Source organism: Podarcis liolepis (assembly GCF_965112155.1).
Source record: "Podarcis liolepis genome assembly, chromosome: 8".
NCBI lineage: Eukaryota > Metazoa > Chordata > Lepidosauria > Squamata > Lacertidae > Podarcis > Podarcis liolepis.
The window spans coordinates 64,729,689-64,752,079 of record NC_139560.1 but is presented as its reverse complement, the minus strand read 5'-3'; the positions used below and the strand labels follow the sequence as shown (position 1 = coordinate 64,752,079).

The 22,391-nt window shown below is 45.3% G+C and overlaps 1 protein-coding gene across 1 annotated transcript in view; it reads right to left on the bottom strand.

Annotated features, from left to right (window-relative positions):
• LYRM4 (LYR motif containing 4) overlaps window positions 1–22,391 on the bottom strand; it is a 58,599-nt gene continuing 36,208 nt past the window's right edge. The window contains exon 3 of the mRNA XM_083519816.1: window positions 1–337. Coding sequence (XP_083375942.1) covers window positions 275–337 — 63 coding nt within the window. The 3' untranslated portion in view covers window positions 1–274. The remainder of the gene's footprint in view (window positions 338–22,391) is intronic.

Below are 22,391 nucleotides of genomic sequence, written 5' to 3'. Positions count from 1 at the left end.
TCAGTTTATGGAATTTTATTGGCAAGAAAACTTGATATAAGCAAATAGTGACACTCAGACATGGCAACACATCGTTATCATCTTACTGGCATATTGAAAGCACACTATGAAAAATTCTGGACAGCTTATGTTAAGACTTAGTGAACAACGTGGAGGAAGAAGACACCTCAAATATACATAGAGAATACAATATGTTCAAGTAAAAATCTGTGCGTGTTCCAGAATACTGAGGCTGATCCGCCACTGCTACAGGCAAAGAAGAGTTCATCCACTATCAGACGTTCTGTGGGCACTCGATAATTAACTTCTCCGTTGAATAAAGTTGACCAATGGTGACCTAAAAATAAAATAAAACAAGCGCTGTAACTTTTCCCACACAGTTTTTCTTACAAGAAGGGAATGATGGAAGCACAAAGAATAAGCACAAGATGATCATCTGTGTTGTGTTTAGTCTAAAACAGCCTAGCAAAAGCACAAATCATACTTAATGTTTACTGATGTGGAAACTGCTTCCCTGTTGTGTTTTGGCATCACAACTCGGTAAAATAGGTTAGGCAGAAAAAGGGAGACTTCCTTGTATATATACTTCATCGTTGAGGGGCTTTTCTAGTAACAACACTCGTCACTATCACACCAGCTCAGCAGCAGCAGAGCAATTAATGTTGTGTATGTTTTACACATTAATATGCAAACAGAGCCCCTGTACACATGTTCAAAATAATACAGGAGAGTTTAAACCGAAGATGGGGTGCTGTGCCTTCTGGCTCATCTTCTCCATCCCCAACCATCCTGCATTGAGCAGAAATGTAGGAATGACGTGAATTTAGTGCTTGCTGCCTTGTGCTTAGAACCCTGAAAATGCAAGGATTCTGCTAAACTTGTAAGCTCCCTTCATACATTCCTGCTCATTGCTTAGCTCACATGCTCAGCTCACACAGGTCAACGCTTCCCCTCCAGTTCAAAGCCCTTGCACAAAATTTCGAATATCTAAATATGGCTGCAGAACTCCCCCCCCCCCCGAAATAACACATTCAGGCAATCTTTGGTGTTAAAACACAAGGGGTGGGCATGGTGCTAGCTTCCCCCCTTTGTCACATTTCTATTACTTGCTTTGAATTGGGGGGTGAACTTGTTAGCGGCGCCATCTGGAGGTTCCCTGTGCTTTAGAACCCTGGAAAACTTGGGTTCTAAGAATTGCAGGGAGCCTTCATCTACAGGAGACTCTTCCCTCCTTCAGGAGTTTAATCCTCCAACTTGCTGAGGTCAATGAGGATGGGGAGGGGCAAGGACACAGAGTTGGCTCGCTCATCCCCACAGCTCACCCCTCCCTCAATGTCTCAGCACTGAAGAAGAATGCTTGAAGAAGGCTACTAAGACAAATCAACCAAGAGCTAGTTTTCAAAGTCTAGTGGCTTTTATGAGGCATCTTTTCAACAGGGCTGTCTCCTTGGGAATCCTGTTTTTGCAGAGTGACTGACCAAGATGCACAATAAAACGATTGGGTTTTGGACTGGGCTATTCATCACGAGGGAAGAGTTACGGCCCATTGTTAAGGCAAGACTGGTTTTCTCTGCAAGGAAGCATTCTGCTCCTTTAGTCCCCAGAAATGTCAACAGCAGCCTATGAATTACACCAGCAGGCAAAAAAACAATGTTTGTTGCTAACATGCCTATACAGAAGTCATTTAGCTTCATAACAAGAAATTGATTGTCAAATCCTAGATACTTGTATTTAAATTGAATGCAGCATCTGTCAAACAATACCATAATAGCTAGTAATTATTTCTGCAGCGAAATTATTACACTCCACTAATGCACTGTATTTTTTAAAATAAATGTGACAAAGATTTGGCTCTTTAAAAACACAGTAATTATTCAGAATGAGAGATCAAGGCCTGCAGCTCAGTGCTGATTCTTAAAGAAAAAGCACCTCCACTTGAATTATATTGTGAGTTCTTTAGCATCTATTTGTGCTTCTGCATCCTTATCAAAGTCTCTTTTTTAGTCTCGTGGCAGCAAGTGCCTCATACCATTTCAAATACAGCCATACCTTGGTTCTGAAACACCTTGCGAACCTAACGTTTCGGCTCCCGAATGCCGCAAACCCAGAAGTGACTGTTCCGGTTTGTGAACGTTCTTTGGAACCCAAACATCTGACATAGCTTCCGACTGGCTGCAGGAGCTTCCTGCAGCCAATTGGAAGCCACACCTTGTTTTCTGAACGTTTTGGAAGTGGAACAGACTTCCAGAACGGATTCCGTTTGACTTCTGAGGTACGACTGTACTGTTTAGCTGCATTGTTTAATTGTTCTCTTCACAAGGAGAATCCAAACTTCTCCTGTGCTGCATTTTCCCGCGGTTCCTTGCCACTTTCTCAATGACTTTAGTGCAGTGCTATTACTTAAAATAACTGCTATAGTTGTTCTTCTGACTGCAGTTGTCTATATTGCTGAGAGGAGCAGTGGAGAAGGACGAGGGTATTGAGACCTGAGGCCAGGGTACAAATCCCACCCCACCCCCCGCCATAAAGCTCATTGGGTGATCTTGGGCCGGCCAGTGTCTCTCAACCCAACCTACATCAGAATTGTGGGGGATTAATTGGGGAGGGAGAGAGCCATGTAGATCACCTGGAGCTCCTTGGAGAAAAAAGTGGGATATAAATGCAAAAATAAACTTCACAAATCTCAAGCTATCTTAAAAAAAGGGGGGTCAGAGTTCTGAGTGCATATTTATCGTGAAGTGGCTGGATACTGAGAAGTGTTGGGAGGCACCAGCTGAACACCCAATGGAAAAAGGCTCAGAGCCCAGGGTTTGGTGGTGGGACGACAATGAGTGGTCAGAGGGAGAAGACTGGGAGGGGGAGAGGTCAGAAGTCAAAGCGGTAACAGGGTTTAGCGAGCAGGAAGAGTCTGTGGCAGAGAGCAGTCCAGAACCAGAGGCAGAAGAGGAGGCTGGAGAGGAGGTGGGCTAAGAGGCAGAGATGAGTCCGGCTGGCGAAGAAGCCAAGGGGTCTCCTCCTCCTGCTGTGACCAGCTCCTCCCAACACAAAGAGGGTGGAGCAAAGAGAGGCAAGACAAAGGAGCCTCAGGTTCCTGTGGAAGGACCCGGGGAAGGAGGAGTTTTAGAGAGTGGTGGGGACCTTCAGTCCTCGCAACTGCCTCATTGGGGCAAGACCTGCTGGGATGAGTTGCTATGCTCACTAGGCATGGCCTCCTGAGCTGACCTTGCTTCCTTGACTAAAGAGTTAACTTCAGACACCATGTGATTTATTACTGACCTGCTCCTGACAATATAAGTAGACTATGCCACTTTAGACTGCAGATAGTGTGGTATGAGAAAATGCTACCTTCTATGTACTTGACTTGTGAGGTTTCTTTTATAAAAAGAGAGAAAACAGGCCCACTACAGGTGATTATTCTAGCCACATCCTCTCTTAGGAGAGAGGGCTAGGGGCAGGATATGAGAGCCTGGTGGGCCAGAGGCTCTCCACCACTGTTTCAAAGAACAAATAAAGCAAAACCTGCAGGGAACTTTCCCCACTGAGCAGCAGCAAAACACACAACTGCAGCCTGTTGTGCAGTGAATTACATTACCACATTGTGTGCACGTGGGAAGAGCCTCACGCACAGAAGCGGAGCAAAAAGGCTCTCATAAACTGAGCTGACTGCTCACGAAAACACGGGCAAACACCTGAATCTGCTTCTTGTCTAATATTTGCAGAGCATAATCTTTTGAACATAGCAATTAAGGCCAGCTGCATGTACATCTGCACTGGCAAGCCTCTAGAGGACCCAGAAAAAGCGGGGGCATCACTACCTGTGCTTGTGAACCATTTTCTTTGTTTATGCTGGGGGTTTTGTGCGGCTAGCCAAAAGCAGGAATGCTGGATTGCCCAACGTACGCAAGGGAACACTACATTCTCTCCCAAGTGCACTGCCAGAATGGAGAGCCAATAGATCAGATGTTCAGGTAACTGTTGAATTTGTAAGAATAATAAACCAAATAAAACCCAGCTCAGCTGATCAGCTGGGTATTCAGCCAGGGAAGGGTATGACCAAATGTAATCATTCTTTTTGCTGACAGCTGTGGAGAGAGGATTTTCATCCAATGTCAGCCCAGCACCTTTTACCATTTACTTTACTACTAAGATTTCCAATGTAAACGTAGCAGAAAGCGCTCTCAGTTCTCTCAATGGCATAAGTGATCATGCACATGGTCCCCCCAATTCATTTATTCAGCCCCATTCTGTTATTCAGAATGGAGCTTGTAATTTGTTGTCTTAAGATCTATGCAAGGTGCATACAAAAACACATTTCCCCCCAACGGGATGATGACTATGGAGCTGTACATTCACATGCAATTCTTTTAGTAAATAAAAATGGTGAATAATAGTAAGCGAGCAAGTTTTGCACAAAAAATGGCTTTACACAGTTAACAGAATCAGATGGTAAGAGTTTTATACAGATGGACTGTAGAATTAGGAGCTGTAGGTGGTGGATGAATGATACCCAATATCCAAGCAGGACAGGGTGTGCGGGTGTGTGGTGGGGGGGAGGGGGAGAAGAGTCCTCCCTGCAAACAGAAAGCTAGCATGTCATGGAGATGAGTTCAGATCTGCTTTCTCCATTGTCTGCTAGTTTTTGTCTCCTTGCATACAAACTGTGCCTGTATTTTAAGGTCTTTGGGGGTGTCAGGGAACTGCCATCGGAAGGACAGGAGGTGCAAAGGCTCCCTGAGGTTGAAAGAGACGTAGCAGCTGAAGAGGGAACCAGTAGGGGGCGAGCAGGAACTTCCAGGGAAAGTGAGTCGGAGGGATGGCTCAGAGACGTTTCCAGCGAAAACAGTGGAGAGGTTTCAGGACCTCCTATAGGGACACCCACTCCTCGCCGGAAACTGTCACGCAGAGAGTCCAGAAGACGTGTTTCCGTGAAAGAGCTCTTATGTTGGAAACGTTTCCGAAAACAACCACTTTCGGATTCTACTAGCGATTGACGCAGCCATGCCGGAGGGGCTCCGTCACAGGCAGAGGTTTGAAAACCTGATCAAACTCTGAGGGACTTGCATTTTACGCACAAGCAGCTCATCATCCCATCACAGCAATCCGAAAGTCCCTGAAAGCCAGCTTGTGCAAGCAGCGGCATCATGAGCGACCCAGCCGGAACCGGAGGAGCAGGAGCAGCTGGAGGAGGTCCAAGCCTGGAAGAAAGGTACAGGGCGTTGGAGATCCAGCTTGCCATGCAAACGGCGAGGCTTGAGGAGAGGAGGGCTCAGGATGCAGAAAAGGGAAAGGAGAAAACCACCTCGATCGCCAGAAAGGTGCCAGGATTGGTGCAGAAATTCGGGGGGGATCCCAGAAACTATCATGCCTTTAGAACTGAGATGCAATACGCTCTCAACCTGCAGTATGATGACTTCCCCGACGAGGAATCGCGAGTGGCTTTTGTAATTGGCCATCTCGAAGGGGGGGCGAAGGATTGGGTTCGACCCCTGATGGCAGTGAATAATGAGATCCTAAAGGACACGAGGAAGTTTTTTCGTGCCATGGACCTGATGTTTTCCAGCGACATTGAGCAGGGAGTGGTGCGAAGGCAGTTAATGGCTTGCAAACAGGGGAGTCGATCTGTCCGTGAGTACTGGACTGAGTTTACTATGTTGATTCACAAATTGGGGTGGGACCTATCGGCGGAACCCATCCAGATGCTTTTCGAAGAGGGGCTTTCTTCGGCCGTTAAAGATGAATTGTCCCGGGGGCCAAGGGCCGAGTCTATGGATCAGCTGACCAAATCAGCGCTGGCCATAGGAGCGCGCCAGGAAGCGAGGGCTTTGGAAAGGCGGGAAGGGAAAGGAGAACGTTGGAGGGAACTGCGCATTCCAGACATTCCAGAGCCACCTTTCCCGCCGGCAGAGCCGATGGAAGTTGGAACAGCGCGGGCGCGCGCAGTTTCAAATCCCAGTGAAGGGCGGAAGAAGGAGGGAAAGAGCGCCAAGAAATGTTATCTCTGCCAACAGCCAGGGCACTTTGCCAGAGTCTGCCCACAAAGAAAGGAATGGCAAGGGATGGCAGGAGCTGTTGGGGAGAGGGAGGAAGAAAGCAAGGAGCAAGTAAAAGCCAACGCCTGGCTGCCACCGTTGGGGCACAGCAGCCAGGCCAAAGAGCAGTGAAAGTGCCCACGCCAGAACCACCCAGACCTGCTTTAGTGATAGAAGTGTCACTAGAGCTGCAAAATGGACACCCACTACAGGTCAAGGCGCTTTTGGATTCAGGCAGCTCCTGTAATTTTATGAGTAAGGAGTTTGCAGCTGAGCACCAGATACAGACCATCCCTTTAAGTAACCCCTTGCAGGTGACCACGATTGACGGCAGAGAGCTGTTGGGAGGAGAAGTTAGCCAACAGACTGTCCCAATGATAATGAGGGTGGCAAGGCACACTGAACCAATAGCATTTAATGTGGCCACCTTGGGAGGAGCGCCCATCATTTTGGGGATGAGCTGGCTGGCGCTACATGACCCGCTAGTGGGCTGGCATCAGAGGGTGGTCTCATTTGGGTCAGCGTATTGCCTAGAACACTGCAAGCAGGGGAAGGTTCCGGGAGGAGCTGGCGTCACCCTAGCCGGGATGGAAGTAATGGATAAAGGGAAAGTGCCCCCACAATACGCAGATCTGAGCAACGTATTCAGCGAAAGGGAAGCAGACAAGCTGCCGCCGCATAGACCCTTTGACTGTCAAATCAACCTACTCCCTGGGGCTCAACTCCCAGTGGGCAAGCTGTACGCCATGTCTGACAGGGAGATGCAGGAGTTGAGGGAGTTCATTGACAAGAACCTGAAGCGAGGTTTCATCAGAGAGTCACGAGCGGTGGGGGGCAGCCCAGTGTTTTTTGTGGACAAAAAAAACACCGATAAGCCGAGATTGGTTGTGGACTTTAGGGCCCTCAATGCCGTGTCGGAACCCCTGGCTTTTCCGATGCCCCGAATTGATGACCTTTTGACCCGGGTGAGGAAGGGGAAAATTTTTACAAAGCTGGACCTGCGGGGGGCGTACAATCTGATACGCATAAGGAAGGGGGATGAATGGAAGACCACCATGTTCACCCCTTTGGGGGCCTTTGAATACCTCGTTATGCCCTTCGGTCTACAAGCAGGCTCGGCGTGCTTTCAAGCTTTTATGAACCACGTCCTGGGACCTTTGCTCTACAAGAATTGTGTGGCCTTTTTAGACGACGTGTTGGTGTATTCGGAGGATGAGGAGCAGCACGTGAAGGACGTTCGAGAAGTGTTGGGCAAGCTGCAAGCCAACCAGCTGTGGGTGAAACTGGAGAAGTGCCAGTTTCATACCAAGGAGGTGGAATTCCTGGGGTACCGCTTGTCAGACAAGGGATTGGCCATGGACCCAGGCAAGGTCCAAGCGGTACTGGAATGGAAGACACCGAAGACCAAGAAGGATGTGCAAAGATTCCTGGGGTTTGGGAACTTTTATAGGAAGTTCATCAAGAACTTTGCACATTTGACGGCGCCCATCACCGACTGCCTCAGCAGCAAGAAGAAATTTGTTTGGACGGCGGAGGCGGAGCGAGCATTTGAAGAACTAAAAAGGGCTTTCGCCTCGGAAGAACAACTTCTGCATGTGGACTTACGAAAACCCATGAGAGTGGAAACCGATGCGTCCGACCGGGCTATCGGAGCAGTACTTCTTCAACCCGGGAGGAGTACGTTGGAGTGGAGACCTTGTGCCTTCTTCTCGAGGAAGCTGAATAAATCCGAGAGGAACTACACGGTGTATGACAGGGAACTACTCGCCATCCACGAAGCGTTCCGGAGGTGGAGACATTTATTGATTGGGGCACAACACAAGGTGCAAGTGTGCACCGACCACAAGAATTTAGAGTATTGGAGAACAGCTCGAGTACTCAACCAACGACAAGTCAGATGGGCCCAGGAATTTTCCAAATTCCACTTTGAAATTTGTTATGTGCCAGGCCCAGAAAACGTCAGGGCGGATGCCCTCTCACGCAAACCAGAGTATTTGGAGGGGGAGGGGGCAATCGAAGAGAGACATGTCATCCCTGAGGACCGCTGGGTGTGTGGGGCGGTGATGGTGGGGCAACGTGAACTGGTACAGGAAACGGAAAATGATGAATATGCCCAGGATAAGCTCAGAGGTCTCAGGGGGGAGGGCGAGAGCCCCGGAGGTTTTGAGGAAAGAAATGGGGCATTGTATTACAAAGGGGCACTGTATATACCCGAAGGTGAATTGAGGGGAAGAATACTCAAGCAGTTGCACGATAGCCCCACGGCGGGACATTTTGGGCAACACAAGACCATGTGGTTGGTGACCCGGGAATTTTGGTGGCCCAAGGTGAGGGAAGATGTAAAGGAGTATGTAAGAGGGTGTGACCAATGTCAGCGAGCCAAAGGGGAAAGAAGGGCACCGGCAGGGTTATTAGAACCATTACCCACACCAGAACGGCCTTGGGAAGCGGTATCAATAGATTTTATGACGGATCTGCCGAAATCCAAGGGGAAAACAGCCATCATGGTAGTAGTAGACCTGTTAACTAAGATGTGCCACTTTGTGGCATGCTCACATGCAGTCACAGCGGAAGAAACAGCGAAGTTGTTTGTAGAACACATCTTTAGGTTGCACGGCGCCCCCTTGAGGGTGATCTCAGACCGCGGCAAACAATTTACTTCCAGGTTCTGGAGGAAGCTCATGAGCTTGCTGCATGTGGAAGTCAATTTTTCGACTGCCCGGCACCCAGAAACCAACGGGCAGGCGGAAAGAGCAAATGGCATACTCCAACAATATCTGAGGTGTTATGTCAATGACAGAGAGAACGATGGGGCCGAAAAGTTGGCGCTGGCAGAATTTGCCTACAATAATGCGGAGAATGTGTCCACAGGGATGAGCCCCTTTTTGGCTAATTACGGGTGTCACCCCAGGGCTTTTCCAGGGGAGGGAGGGGAGAGATGGAGCGTCCCAGCGGCCGAGCATTTTGTAGAAGAGATGGAAGCGATCCATCAGCAGCTCCAGCTCAACTTAGAAAGGGCCAAGGCACAATATAAGAAGCAGGCAGACAAGAACAGGAGGGAAGGTGAAACCATAAGGGTGGGCGATCAGGTGTGGCTGTCAACCCAAGGGTTGCCGTTCAAAGGGGGCTGTAAGAAATTGAGGCCCAAAAGATTGGGACCCTTCGAGGTCATTCAGCAGGTCAACCCAGTGGCTTTCAAACTCCGGTTACCCAACCACATGAAATTGCACCCAGTGTTCCACAGGTCGTTACTGTCACCATACAGGGGGGGGCGTGCAGGGGAGCACGCCAGGGGACCAGCCTTGGAAGAAAGGGAACGCAGCAACCATGTAGCGGAAATTCTCGATTCCAGGTGGAAGGGAAATCAGGTAGAGTATTTGGTGGCGTGGGAAGGGGAACCGGAGTCGGAAAACACCTGGGTGACTGCAGGGGAGGTCAATGACGAGGTTTTAACAGAAACGTTCCACCGAAGATTCCCTAGGAAACCACAGCCGGTAGAAAGGTTTAGGAGGGAGTACTTTGGCACCACCGACGAGGAACAGGAAATGGAAGGATTCGCGGAGTCGGATTTGGAAGAGGGAATAGACTCCGATGACGAGGAGTATCGAGAGACGAGGGACAGTAGCAGGTGGAGGGAAGTGTTCGAAACTTCGGACGATGATGAAGGTTCTTTCAGGGGTTTTACTTCCTCCCAGCCCGGAGGGGAGGAGACGGGAGGGGGTGAAGGGGGCCCTGGAGGGGAGGTGGATGTCAGGGAACTGCCATCGGAAGGACAGGAGGTGCAAAGGCTCCCTGAGGTTGAAAGAGACGTAGCAGCTGAAGAGGGAACCAGTAGGGGGCGAGCAGGAACTTCCAGGGAAAGTGAGTCGGAGGGATGGCTCAGAGACGTTTCCAGCGAAAACAGTGGAGAGGTTTCAGGACCTCCTATAGGGACACCCACTCCTCGCCGGAAACTGTCACGCAGAGAGTCCAGAAGACGTGTTTCCGTGAAAGAGCTCTTATGTTGGAAACGTTTCCGAAAACAACCACTTTCGGATTCTACTAGCGATTGACGCAGCCATGCCGGAGGGGCTCCGTCACAGGCAGAGGTTTGAAAACCTGATCAAACTCTGAGGGACTTGCATTTTACGCACAAGCAGCTCATCATCCCATCACAGGGGGGCACCTTTCCCACAGTTTCAGCAACGTCTGAAGTGTGACTGGCAGGGTCATTTGAGTGGCTTTGCTTGAGCTCTGGTACTCTCTTCCTCGGAGGGCCTATTTAGCCCCATTCTCTGATGGTCTTCTGGCAACAGATGGAGACCTTTTTATTTAGACAATTACGTGGAACTGAACTCTTTTTGGTTTTGGTTTTTAACTTGTTTGCCCTATATACTGATTTGGATTTGTGTTGCATTCAATGCAGTTACCTGCCTTGAGCATGGAGACATGGAAAGGCAGGATATAAATTTAAACAATAAATATACAAGCATAGGGGAGCAATTTGCCCATTGCAACCTAACAGAACACGGTCCAGGAAAAGCTTTTACCACTGGATTCTGATGAGAGTTTAAATCGGCCCTAAGTGGCCTGCTTCCTTTTAAAGAGAAGAGTGATGGATTGCAGTTCCAGTTTTGGCAGGTCTCTTGTCTTTGTGTTCACAGCACTTTACTAATGGGGGGCGGGAACCCCCGCAGGTCTTTTGGACCCCAACTCTTGTAGGTGTTGTTGGCAAGGAGAATGGCAAATGCTAATTTCTGCTTGCCTAGCAAGAGGATGTTTTTTTTGTATTTTTACAAGGGTTCCAACTTTACTTTTCCTGGCAGGACGTCTCTTCCGTCTCAGCGTTTCCATAGAAACAAATGGAAAAACCAAAAATGGGGGGAAAGTCTTCAAGATCATAGCCGCTGGAGAGCTGACTGCTGCTTCTCTAGGACCAGAGTGCTTAATGTATTTAGTTGCCAGAGTCCATCCCTCCTATATTTTTCGGTGTCAATTTTATGAACTCCCCTCCTCCATGCTGATTGAAATGAAAACACGATGAAAAGTTGTTCCAACATTTAACATTGGCAGAAGCTGGGACTTGGCAGATCCAAGCACAGCAACTGCTGAATTTCTGGTTTACTGATTTTGGCCTAATTAGAGCGAGCCAAACTTGATGCCTTTATCCTCCCTAAACTCCCTCTCCAGAATTCCTCTATCATCCTAATACCCCTCTCCAAAATCCTGCAAATTTTGTTATTTGCAAAATGAGGCTGTCGCTTCTAACTAATAACCCAAAACATTTATGCAGGCTTATGCAAACATGATTTGTGAGCATAATGGGGCACATAGCTAATCTTATTCCAAGAGAAGGGAGGTCCAAAATAATTCTGAAGTATAATCTGGACCATCTGATTGAATGAGCAGTTGTAAAAAGAACAACCACCCCAGTTTCAGATTTGTTTTTATAAAATGTCCACGGGCATATAATGATACAGAAATGAGTTTGTCGCAGGTTTGTGCTTTGATTGCTACAGAGAACCAGGCAGTGCATGGTGGACCCTGAGCTTTGTCTGGATTGATGCCGTTTTAAAAAGTACAGAACTTCTCTTAGGCAACCATTCAAAGTCAGTCAATGGCTTTGTTTCTGTGCTACTCTTTTATTGGTTTTCACTCCCTTTGTCGTATTTCCTTGCAAGTTAATTTATGGCTTCTCTAGGGCCAATTTTTGAATATTTGGGGTGTTTCTGGCTTCTCAATTACAATGTTAACAGCCATGGCAAAACGGAATCCGAGAGGAGGTGGCTCAAGGAACGAGCTGAGGTTCCTGATAAGGCTTGTCAAACTCCTGGATGGAATGTTTCAACCACTAATTTAATCAAGTGCCTTCAGGGTTCGGAGGTGGCGGTGTGGAACCAGTCTGCAGTTGTTTAATGTTAGAAATATGGGCCTACAATTGTTTATACAGATCATTTATTCCTGTAGTGCTCTGCTTTGTGGCCTTTTGACCCAGATTAAGATATTCTACTGCCTGAAGTGGAGCCCAAATGCTCCCCCTGTTCTATCACTAGGGCTCACTCTGCAGCATCCAAACACCAAATTCCTGGCTTCATCTATTTGATCTCTCACTCCCAGCATGCCGAAACAGATCACTCTTCCCTGTTGCCTCATAGAGTTGGCCCTGAAATATTTAGGCTGATTCACATATCTATTGCACTTCAGTTGATGACTGCAACCTGGTTAAACATAGAATCATAGAATTCTGGAGTTGGAGGGGTCCCTGAGGATCATCTAGTTGAACCCTCTGCAATGCAGCTCTCCCAGACTGGGATCGAACCTGCAACCTTGGTGTTATCAGCACCACACTCCAGCCAACTGAACTATCCAGTGCAGCACCACAGAGAGGAATAACGCAACAAAACAGTGCCACCTGTTACTACCTCAAACAAAACATTTGGCTCACACGTTCAGCCAACCCCTCATCAATTTCTATGCTATATTGCTGCATGGTTATCTGCAGAGATGTGCAGTTACACTTCTTACCCATAACATTTCTGTTTAACCTCAAATGGCAGCCATGTAAAAGCTATTCAGAAACCACCTGCATTCTCATCAGCTTATGACACCAGTCTTAAATAAGCTAACACTGTTGTTTCATTGCAGTTCTTTTGCTACACAACTGTCTTTTCAATTTTTCAAATGACCTAATTTTACTTATGTTCTGATGTAGAAAAGACATTATGTTTTGGCAAGCTGGATTTTTTTTTATGTTATTAAGGTAATTTGCACTCAAGGAAAGTCTTCCTAAGCTGCACAAATAATGTCTCCTCTAAGGAAAAATTGACTAGGAGGAAGCATGAAAGTAGGTGCTCTAAGTGGAAGTGATGGAGGTATGAACAGTTCCTGCCCATCAAAACGTAAAACCCCACCAGGGTGGAAAAATTGCGCCCAAAATGGGCAGCCTGCATTGCAATTGCAAATTTGCTTCCACCCTTGTCACACCTTAAGTGCCCCAGTCTAGTTTAAGGGTCATTTTCAGGCAAGGACTTTGCTTCCAAATGGTTATTTTACGGGTTTACACCCAATGAGACCACAGAAAGTGAACAATAAATGCAAAAATAAAATAAAATAAAATTGTAAAGTGGGAAACCTAGCATATTTCAAGGTAGAACGAAACATTTAGTTTGAAAGAAGCTTCTGTTTAATACTCAATGCTCGCTGCTGGAGAGCTTGTTTCAGCTCAAAACGCATAGGATTTGCTGCTTTTATGAATACTTTCCAAACTGTGCACCTATTCTCATTTTCTTCTGGTTCTGATGGAACGGGCACTACCCTGTCACTGTGCTACTGCTAGCAGTGGAGTAAGCAACCCACACGGCTCAAACCACCTTGAAACAAATCAGATGCTCAAAACGGAAATTGGAAGTCTCCAGTTTGCAGGGAGAAACTGCCCACCACCCACCTGCCAGATGCACACACCAAATGCTTACAAGCAGCTGGCCTCCCCGGCGATTCAGTCCAAGCTGCTAGGTTTGCTATCAAATGCCTCTTCAAGGGAGAGGAAAACATGCTGTTGCTCTCAGAGTCTGTTTGCTCAATGGTGTTGCAAAGAGCAGTCAAAGGCTTGGGAGCATTGACCTCGAGAGCCCATGAACATCAGGTTCTTTTTCTGTACAGTCAGTCTTTGTCCTCCTCTCCAATTGCCAATTGCAGAGCAGGTTGCAGCTGAGGTTTTCAGGGGGCTCTCCACTTGTCCTTGGCAACTCAACTGACCCCAACAAACAGAACTGACAAATACAGCCACTTCAGAATTTATTCTGCATTTCACACCACGCCAGAGGTAAAAGGCTGGGTCATCCATTATCTAAAGTTGCACACGTTGTGGTCAAAATCATAAAGTAAGTGAGAAAGACTTGTGGAAACCATAGTTTCGTGCCTTTAAAAAATAAATAAATAAATATAGTTATTTGTCCTTATGGCCGCAAAGTGAAGCTAATCAACATGATAGAAAGATGTGTTGAAGCAAGAGATGGCAAACCTGTCCATTGGCCATTCTGGCTGGGGACGATGGAAGCTGGAGTCTAACAACATCTCAAGGGCCACAGCATCCCCATCCCTTTTCTAATGACTCAGAAACAAGTTTCTCTAATCTCATGGTTTCGAATGACATTTCATGAGTGTTGCAAAGCTTATCCCATGGTTGATCTGCCAACGGACCTGGCGATTTAAGAAAAGCAACAACTGCAACTCCACCCCTGCAGAAAACCCTCCACAACAAACTCCAATGAAGAGTTAGCAAATGACTTGCACATCACCTGCAGCAGAAGGAAGAGCAGGAACCTCAAGTCCCAGGATTACTGGGTTGAAATTATCCTGCCTTTCTTGCCATCACTGAACTGGATGAAGACTCATGCCTGTTACAGTGAGACTTGGAGACGGCCAGAAAGCAGTGAGAAGTTTTACAGTGGTACCTCAGGTTACATACGCTTCAGGTTACATACGCTTCAGGTTACAGACTCTGCTAACCCAGAAATAGTGCTTCGGGTTAAGAACTTTGCTTCAGGATGAGAACAGAAATCATGCTCTGGCGGCGCAGTGGCAGCGGGAGGCCCCATTAGCTAAAGTGGTGCTTCAGGTTAAGAACAGTTTCAGGTTAAGTACGGACCTCTGGAACGAATTAAGTACTTAACCTGAGGTACCACTGTACTAATTTCTGAGTGTCTCTGAGAAGGATGTGGGCTTTTCTTGACCATGTCCTCACTATGTCAGAAAATCCACTTGCCAGTGGCGAGCGAATGAGTGCTTTTGAGGACCGTTGGGTTTGAGCCATCATGACTCTCAACAACGCCTTCTAAGGAGGTGGCAGCTGCAGGATCTGAATGCAATTGCAAGAAAATGATCCCTCTGCTCACTGGCACACATTTCCCACCAACTAGGTTCCAAGAAAATCTGTCCACTCCCCCACTCCCCCCATCCCAGGTCAAATCTGAGAATCTCAAGTTGTAGCTGTTTAAAGGCAGGGAGAGTCAGCGTCAAAACCCAGCAAGAGGCCCAACGGGTGGACATTGGCTTCTTTCCAAAGTTCAAGCTGTAGGGATCACTGCTCTGGGAGGATCTGCACAGATGGCAGTAAGTAAGCGGCGACAGCAACTCTGCCTGTTGGCCCCTTAGGAAATGAAGGACGACTACTAACATGGAACAACAACAGCTCCACATGATGACATAAAAAAGATCCCAAAGACAGCGAAAGTAAACAGGAACGTAATTCAGTGTAATAGCTGTCGTTTGCCTTTACCTCACCCCCCCCAATGATGTCAAACTGTTGAGTAACTGGCTTCATATATGCTCATGTCATCAGATATCTGTATTTTTTGGGGGGGGGGGCGCGGCTAAGGAAGCTCTTCAGTCACTTAGCCTCTGGCAGAAATGCTCTTTAGAGGTCCCAGCCTCTGATTTCAGCTTGATGAATCCACAGATCCACTTTGAAGACCTGAGTTTATAACATCTTCCTTGCAGCTTACATTGGTGATTATGGTTCCTGACATCACTTTTAAAGCATAGCTGAAATGCGAGATTGCTAAGGCGAACTTGTGAGTGTTTGGGGCCTTTGGATTACTCAGATGAAGCAACCATTAGTCCATAGGATCACACAGTCCTAGCTGATGTGTTGCTATCAAAAGGAATACATACACAAACATAAAAATAGCTTGGCACATTCCCCAAGCAACAGGAAGTAAGAGTATGGGAAAGAGCTGTCCACGGATGCTTCTTTAGTTTATATCTCAGCCCTAAACATTTTTATTCGGAAGGAAGTGCAACTGAGTTCAATGAGACTTGCTTGGGGATGAATTTCATTTGTACCACTGGGGTTTATCAAGTAAACATGCATAGGATTGGGCAATAAAGAGGTGTTTGGAAGTTAGGATTGCCAACATTTTTTCTGGTCGTTGCTCCTCTGTTTTGAACAAAAGTATGCTCTGTCTTGTTAGCAGGTGATAACACCTATGTTCATACTACAAAAATTAATCATTGTGGATCAAGCTGATGTTAAAACACAGAGCAGCAGGCCAGGGTTTGGGGGTCAGCTGGCAACTCCTACTTGGAAGAAAATCCTGCTTGCATTCAGCTGAATTTATTTCCATGGATATGGTGGGAGGTGTTTTTATTTTATTTTAAGGAATAGACTTAGGAATTTGCCAGCTCTTCCCCAGCAAATACAATTTCTTCACATTTTACTTTTTTCTGTATTATTGCTTTAAGATGAATGAATAACCCAGGCTTCTTCTTCTTTTTTAAAAAAACCCCACACCACATATTTATTCTCCATTTCACCACAAGTTATTTATGGATGCAATCCTTAAACTTAGCATTGGCTGCCTGTAAGCAAATTCATGAACAGGCGAGAAAAATGTGTTCAGAATTTGCCCTGATTCTTTTCAGAAGAGAAGCTTACTTTCATAAGTTGCAGTTTCGTTGTCGGAGAGAGCTGGGTTATTAAAAAAGCTGTTTCCACTGTTTTTCCAGACAGTGTATCGTGCGAGTAAATATAAATGTCTGGACCTTCTGTGACCATTAACTTTTTATCTCGCTGACATTCGAAAGGTCGTGTGTATCCTGCAACCCCTTCCCTCTCATCGCCTCAGTTAAGAGCTGTGAATTCGGTGCTACATATACAAGTTCACATCAGCACCTCAGATCGTAAGTGGCTTCTCCACTCATGCACGGGAGTCATTTCTGCCAACTCGCTGAATCATATCCCAGAATCTATTACCCTTGAAGTCTGTAAGAGTTCGGAGTTGACCAAGTTATTACAAGTCAACATACAGTGGAACCTCGGTTTTCGAGTGTCCTGGAAGCCGAACTTTTCAGTTTTTGAACACCGAAAACCCAGAAGTAATTGCTTCTGTTTTCGAACACACCTTGGAAGTTGAACGGCTTCCAAGGCGCGTTTCTCAATTTTCTCCATTGAAATTGACATCCATCCATTGCGCCTCGGCTGTCAAAAGTTTCGGAAGTTGAACGGTCTTCCGGAACGGATTACATTCGACAACCAAGGTTCCACTGTATCAAGATTCCTGTGTGCAAAACTGTTTTTCAAAAGGCGTCTTAGCCAGTGGTATAAAGGAAGGGGAGTGTGGGGAGCCAAGCTCCAAGACTCCTTTCAGAGCAAAAGGCTCCTTGATCTGCCAAGCTAATGAAGTGAGAACAAGGAAAATAATCAAGCGGAGGCTGGAGACTCTTTCCCTTTTCTTTGATAGGGTTCCTACTTCATGCTAGCGGTTTATGTCTTTGCAAGATTGCTAGCATTTCTAACTAAAAGCTAAAGGGTGCATTTCAGCTGGCTTAAGATCTTTTGTTAAAGCTCAGCGTATTTTACAGGTTCAACCTATGCAGTCAGATGTGAGTGCCACAGAGTTTAGTGGGGCTTACTTTCAGGGAAGTCCTCACAGCTTTAGAACCGTGCTGATCCTAATAAATGACAAAGTCTTGGCTGTCTCTTAGTGCAGACCCAGGTCACTGAGCCTGAGTGACCACAGCCGCCCCCCGCCAGGAACCACCATTGGCAGGATTTGTAGCAGCAGCAGTAGCAGATACCTTCTAGGCTTATGATAGTATTTTATTCTCTTGCTAATTATGCTGTTTCAAATATGTATTTTATATTTGACTTACTTTAGTAAAGTTTCCTTTTGAAATGTTTGTGATTTATTTTGTTAACGTTTGGGCTAAATGGGCATTCTGTAGTTGACCTCTTTTGTAATATTTTATTTTGAAATCTTTAAGGTAATCTTTTAGTTTCCTGTTATTTATGTTACTCTGAATGTATACTAAATGTTTTGTTCTGGATTGTTTTATCTGATGCTTCAATATAGGTTGTAAACCGCTTTGAGATTATAAAGAAGTATAATAATAATAATAATAATAATAATAATAATAGGTAGTTATGTACTAATTTTTGATGTGTGTACATGTACATAAATGGTGGGTCAATGCTACACTTCCTTGGGTATGTGGCTATAGGGGCTATCACGATGAGCTCCTGCCCTGAAAAATCGACCGTAACACTACTTTTCTATGGTAAGTTCCTGGATATTTGGAGCTTTTCTGTACCATAAAGGGAATGGCAGAACAATCTGCATTAGGACACCAGCCTTGTCCACAGCACAGATAACAAACTGATCCTGAACTGAAGTAACCTCATGCTTCATAGTTTCATTTGTTGTTAGGGTATGTTGAATTTTTCAGCTTTCAAATTCCAAAAATGAGGGGTGCTAAAAACTTGTAAAATGACTTGGGAATTCAAAAGATACTTTTGGTTAAATTAATAAAATTTAGTTTTGCTTGGCAAGTAAAATGTGTGTAGAAATCATTAAAAAGGATCACCAAGTACTTGCAGTTATATTATATATTAAATACTATTTCTTATTATTATTTGGCATTACTGGACATTTTCAGAAGGTAAAAGTAAAAATCCTTTTCCAAGATCAGTTTATGTGCTTTTTAATCAAACATAGATTTACCAAATGATGTCTAATCCCAAAAATAATAACAGATTTTTAATTCCTCACCCCAAAACACAGAAACGTGCAAAAATTTAGTTTCCCTAAAATGACACGCCCTAATATGTTGTGTACATGGGATCCCCATCAGGTGTGTTTATCTGTTACATCTGGTGAATATAGAATCTATGTACAAAAATAGCTGAGCTATACACTTGTCCAGTAATTCACATGTAATGTTCAATGAGTGTACAGTCTGTGTATGCAACAGTTGAGCTGTACAGAGCAACACGTGTACACACTTTCAAAGAAACACTTATGGAAGTATGTAGACCACTTGTATCTGCGGTCAGTGTAATGCATGAACAACCCTAATTTTCCCTTCGTGTGGAACGCTTCCTGAGTCCATGCGTTTATAATCAATTCAAATAATTTTCATGAAGTCCAGATTTTTAAACTGGACCATTAAATACATTCAGAAATCTGTATCTAACTTTAAAAAAAGAAAAAGAAATATGTGTTAGCCGACAGATGGCAGTGTTGCACTGTCACAGCAATTGCAAATATCCTTCTTAGCATGAGAAAGCCTTTTAACAGATCTATTTCTCTGGCTACTGTTCATTATGGTACGTATGCAGAAAGAACAAACAACACATCTAGTGAATATACACTTGTCACCCCAAGGCAATTCTGCTCTGGCTCCCAATTAACCCTCCATACAGGCTGCCTATTTAAAAAGATGGAGTTCGTTGGATAAATCACAAGTTGCAATTTCAATCAAGCTTGTAGCAACTACAAGAAAAGTGACTGGTATCTACGGTAGTTTTTGAAAAGCAATAACCACGTATTGTGCAGAAGACCCTTGATGTATTGACTCCCAAGGTGGGCAAGTGATATGCCTGCACTTCAGATAGTGTCAAACTTTTAAGATTTGCTTTGTAATTTCAGAATGTTGTCCACCTCTTTTAAAAATAACAACACAACAAGTGTTAAGCCTTCAAGACTCCTATTTTCACAGGAGCACTTGTTTAATCCAGCACACAATAAAAGATTGAAAAAAGATACACGTGAGTCTCTCTTTGCCCCATCCTGTCTCCAGAACATCCCTTTTTGAGGGCTTAAACTGGTGTAAGTTCCACTGGGTGAGACCTGGCAAAGATGGGGAGATTGACTTGCACTGGTGTAGTCCAAGCGGAGCCCTGGCTCAGTTGAGAAAGCCCCAAAACTGCCAAATCCAAACTTGAATCCTGGTGGATCATGGGTTTGGACTGTGCTGTTAAAATGGTGCTCAGATTATCTGTGGAATATGGTAAAACCTGATTACCTAAATTTCTCTTTACTTGTGCAGTGTAGAACCTGCCTCTGAACTCAAACCAGCGTATCAAGACCAGTCATCACCTAACCAAAAAGCCAACTGCATGACGCATTCTCTATTGACACCATCTACCATTTGTTTGAAAACATTTTTGTCCTTTCATGTGTTTCCGCTAGGCACAGGCAACTTGACTGCCTCACTTCCAGAAACTGTTTTATACAGTGGTGCCTCGCAAGACGAAAACAATTCGTTCCGCGAGTCTTTTCGTCTTGCGATGTTTTTCGTCTTGCGAAGCACGGTCCGTCGCAACTGCGCCTCTTCAAGCGGCTTTAAGAAAAAAGTGCAAGACGTTTTCATCTTGCGAAGCAAGCCCATAGGGAAATTCGTCTAGCGAAGCAACGCAAAACCGAAAAACCCTTTCGTCTGGTGAGTTTTTCGTCTTGCGAGGCATTCGTCTTGCGGGGCACCACTGTAAATCTGAAAGCATTCCATTCTGTTACAAGTCCAGGGAGATGATTTCGACCCTGGTTCACTGTGTGAATTTATTTATTTTTGTGTGCTTATATGCAGTCATAGTGAATGCATCACTGTATCAGAAAAAGTGCCACCTTCAAAGTTAAGGCACCTGTCAATTTGGACCATCACCCACAAAATTCTTACTGGCAGTTCTATAAAGATGACCATTCGGTTTTAATGAGCATCACAACAAGGCTCATTTTCCAGTTCCAAGAGTATCTAAAAACATTGGAGGGCAAGCAGGTGGAAGAGGTACTTGTATCCAAGCAATTATTTTTTAAAAGGGAAAAAAACTTCAGAACCACATTTTTGAAAGCGTAGGATCTAAAAGGTGGGCATATTAAAGTCTATCAGCAAAGAGGAATAGGAAGTGCAATTAGAATGGCAGCCCACTCTAATCCCTTGATGCAAAAGGTACGACAATGCCTAAAGTGGTGTAATAAAAAAAAAATATTGACCAGTAGCCCCTTATAGACCAACTAAGTTTGTTCTGGTATAAGCTTTCATGTGCATGCACACTTCTTCAGATACTGCATGCACACAAAAGCTTACACCAGAACAAACTTAGTTGGTCTATAAGGTGCTACTGGACAATTTTTTTTTTATTTTCTTTTTATTTCAGACCAACATGGCTACCGACCTGAATCTAAAGTGGTGTAGTTTGTAAAATCAAGAGCAGATAGCCTGGTGCTAAGCATGAGGAATGTCACCTCCTTGCCACAGCCCTTGCCATTTACAAAGATCCCATCACATTTTATCAAAACGAGGCAACATTTTTATTTTTATTGAACATCCAAATACTGTCGCTCTTTGGAAAATTGAAAAGGAAGACAGCAAAAGATTGCATAGGGTGCTTCTCTAAATGAGAGGGCAACGCCTGCTTGGTACAATATTGGGAATTCTCATGATCTGAAGGGACATGAGGTGACCATTTAGTTCCCACTGAAATCCATGGGATATTCCCACTGATTTTCAATGGGAACTATGTGGTCGCCTTCTGTTGATGCAGCTCGGAATAGCATTAGCTAGAAGATGATTTAAATACTTGGAGCCGACAACTTTGCTTTGTAAGCAGAACTGTGATAGGACTGAAAGCGTGACCCAGAGGTCACAGATTCTACACACAAAGAAAATGGAGCTCAGTGGCACCAATATTATCTTTGTGGTCCATTTCAAAGAACCCTTAGATTTCAGCTCATGTTCAGATGCTACACGCCTGCTGGGATTTCCCTGTGCTTTTGAACACTTAGAGCATTGTTCCATTGTTTTAACAAAGCGATATACTAGAACCAGATGTTCAGCGCCTTCTGCATAGGGTAACCCAGGGGCATATACTTCTTACTTGCCCCCAGGCAAGAACAGCTCCCAGTGTCTGCCTGGCTCTTTTTGCAAAGGTCAAGGGTCAAACGACAAACTGCAGGACATCCATTGCTGGAATTCTTGACCTCATTTTCAGTTACAAAAAGCAGACATGAAGGGAGAGCTGGGTTTGGAGCAGAGCAGGGGTTTGTATATAACTCTCTGCTCCAGCATCAATCTAAATAACCTCTGAAGACGGTTCGGAAACTTCAGCGAGTGCAGAATTCAGCAGCCAGGTTGCTCACCAGAGCAAGACGGTTTGAGCATATTACACCGACCCTGGTCCGAATGCACTGGCTACCTTTATGGTTTTGACCCATAAAGCCTTAAATGGCTTAGGACCACAATGCCTCAAGGTCCGCCTCTTTCCATATGAACCTACCTGGACCATGAGATCATCTTCTGAGGCCCTCCTTCGTGTGCCTCCTCCTCGAGAGGCCCGGAGGGTGGCAACACGAGAACGGCACTTCTCTGCAGTGGCTCCCCTTCTGTAGAATGCTCTCCCTAGGGAAGTTTGCCTGGTGCCTTCATTATACACCTTTAAGCGCCAGGCAAAAATGTTCCTTTTTTAACCAGGCCTTTGGTTGATTGACTGACATCCTATGCCCTTTTAAAATGTGGCTCTTTTGGGGGAGGTGTTATTGGGCTATTGTTTTAATTTTGATTTTATATATTGTGATATTTTCTGTTAACCACCCTGAGCCCTCCGGGTAT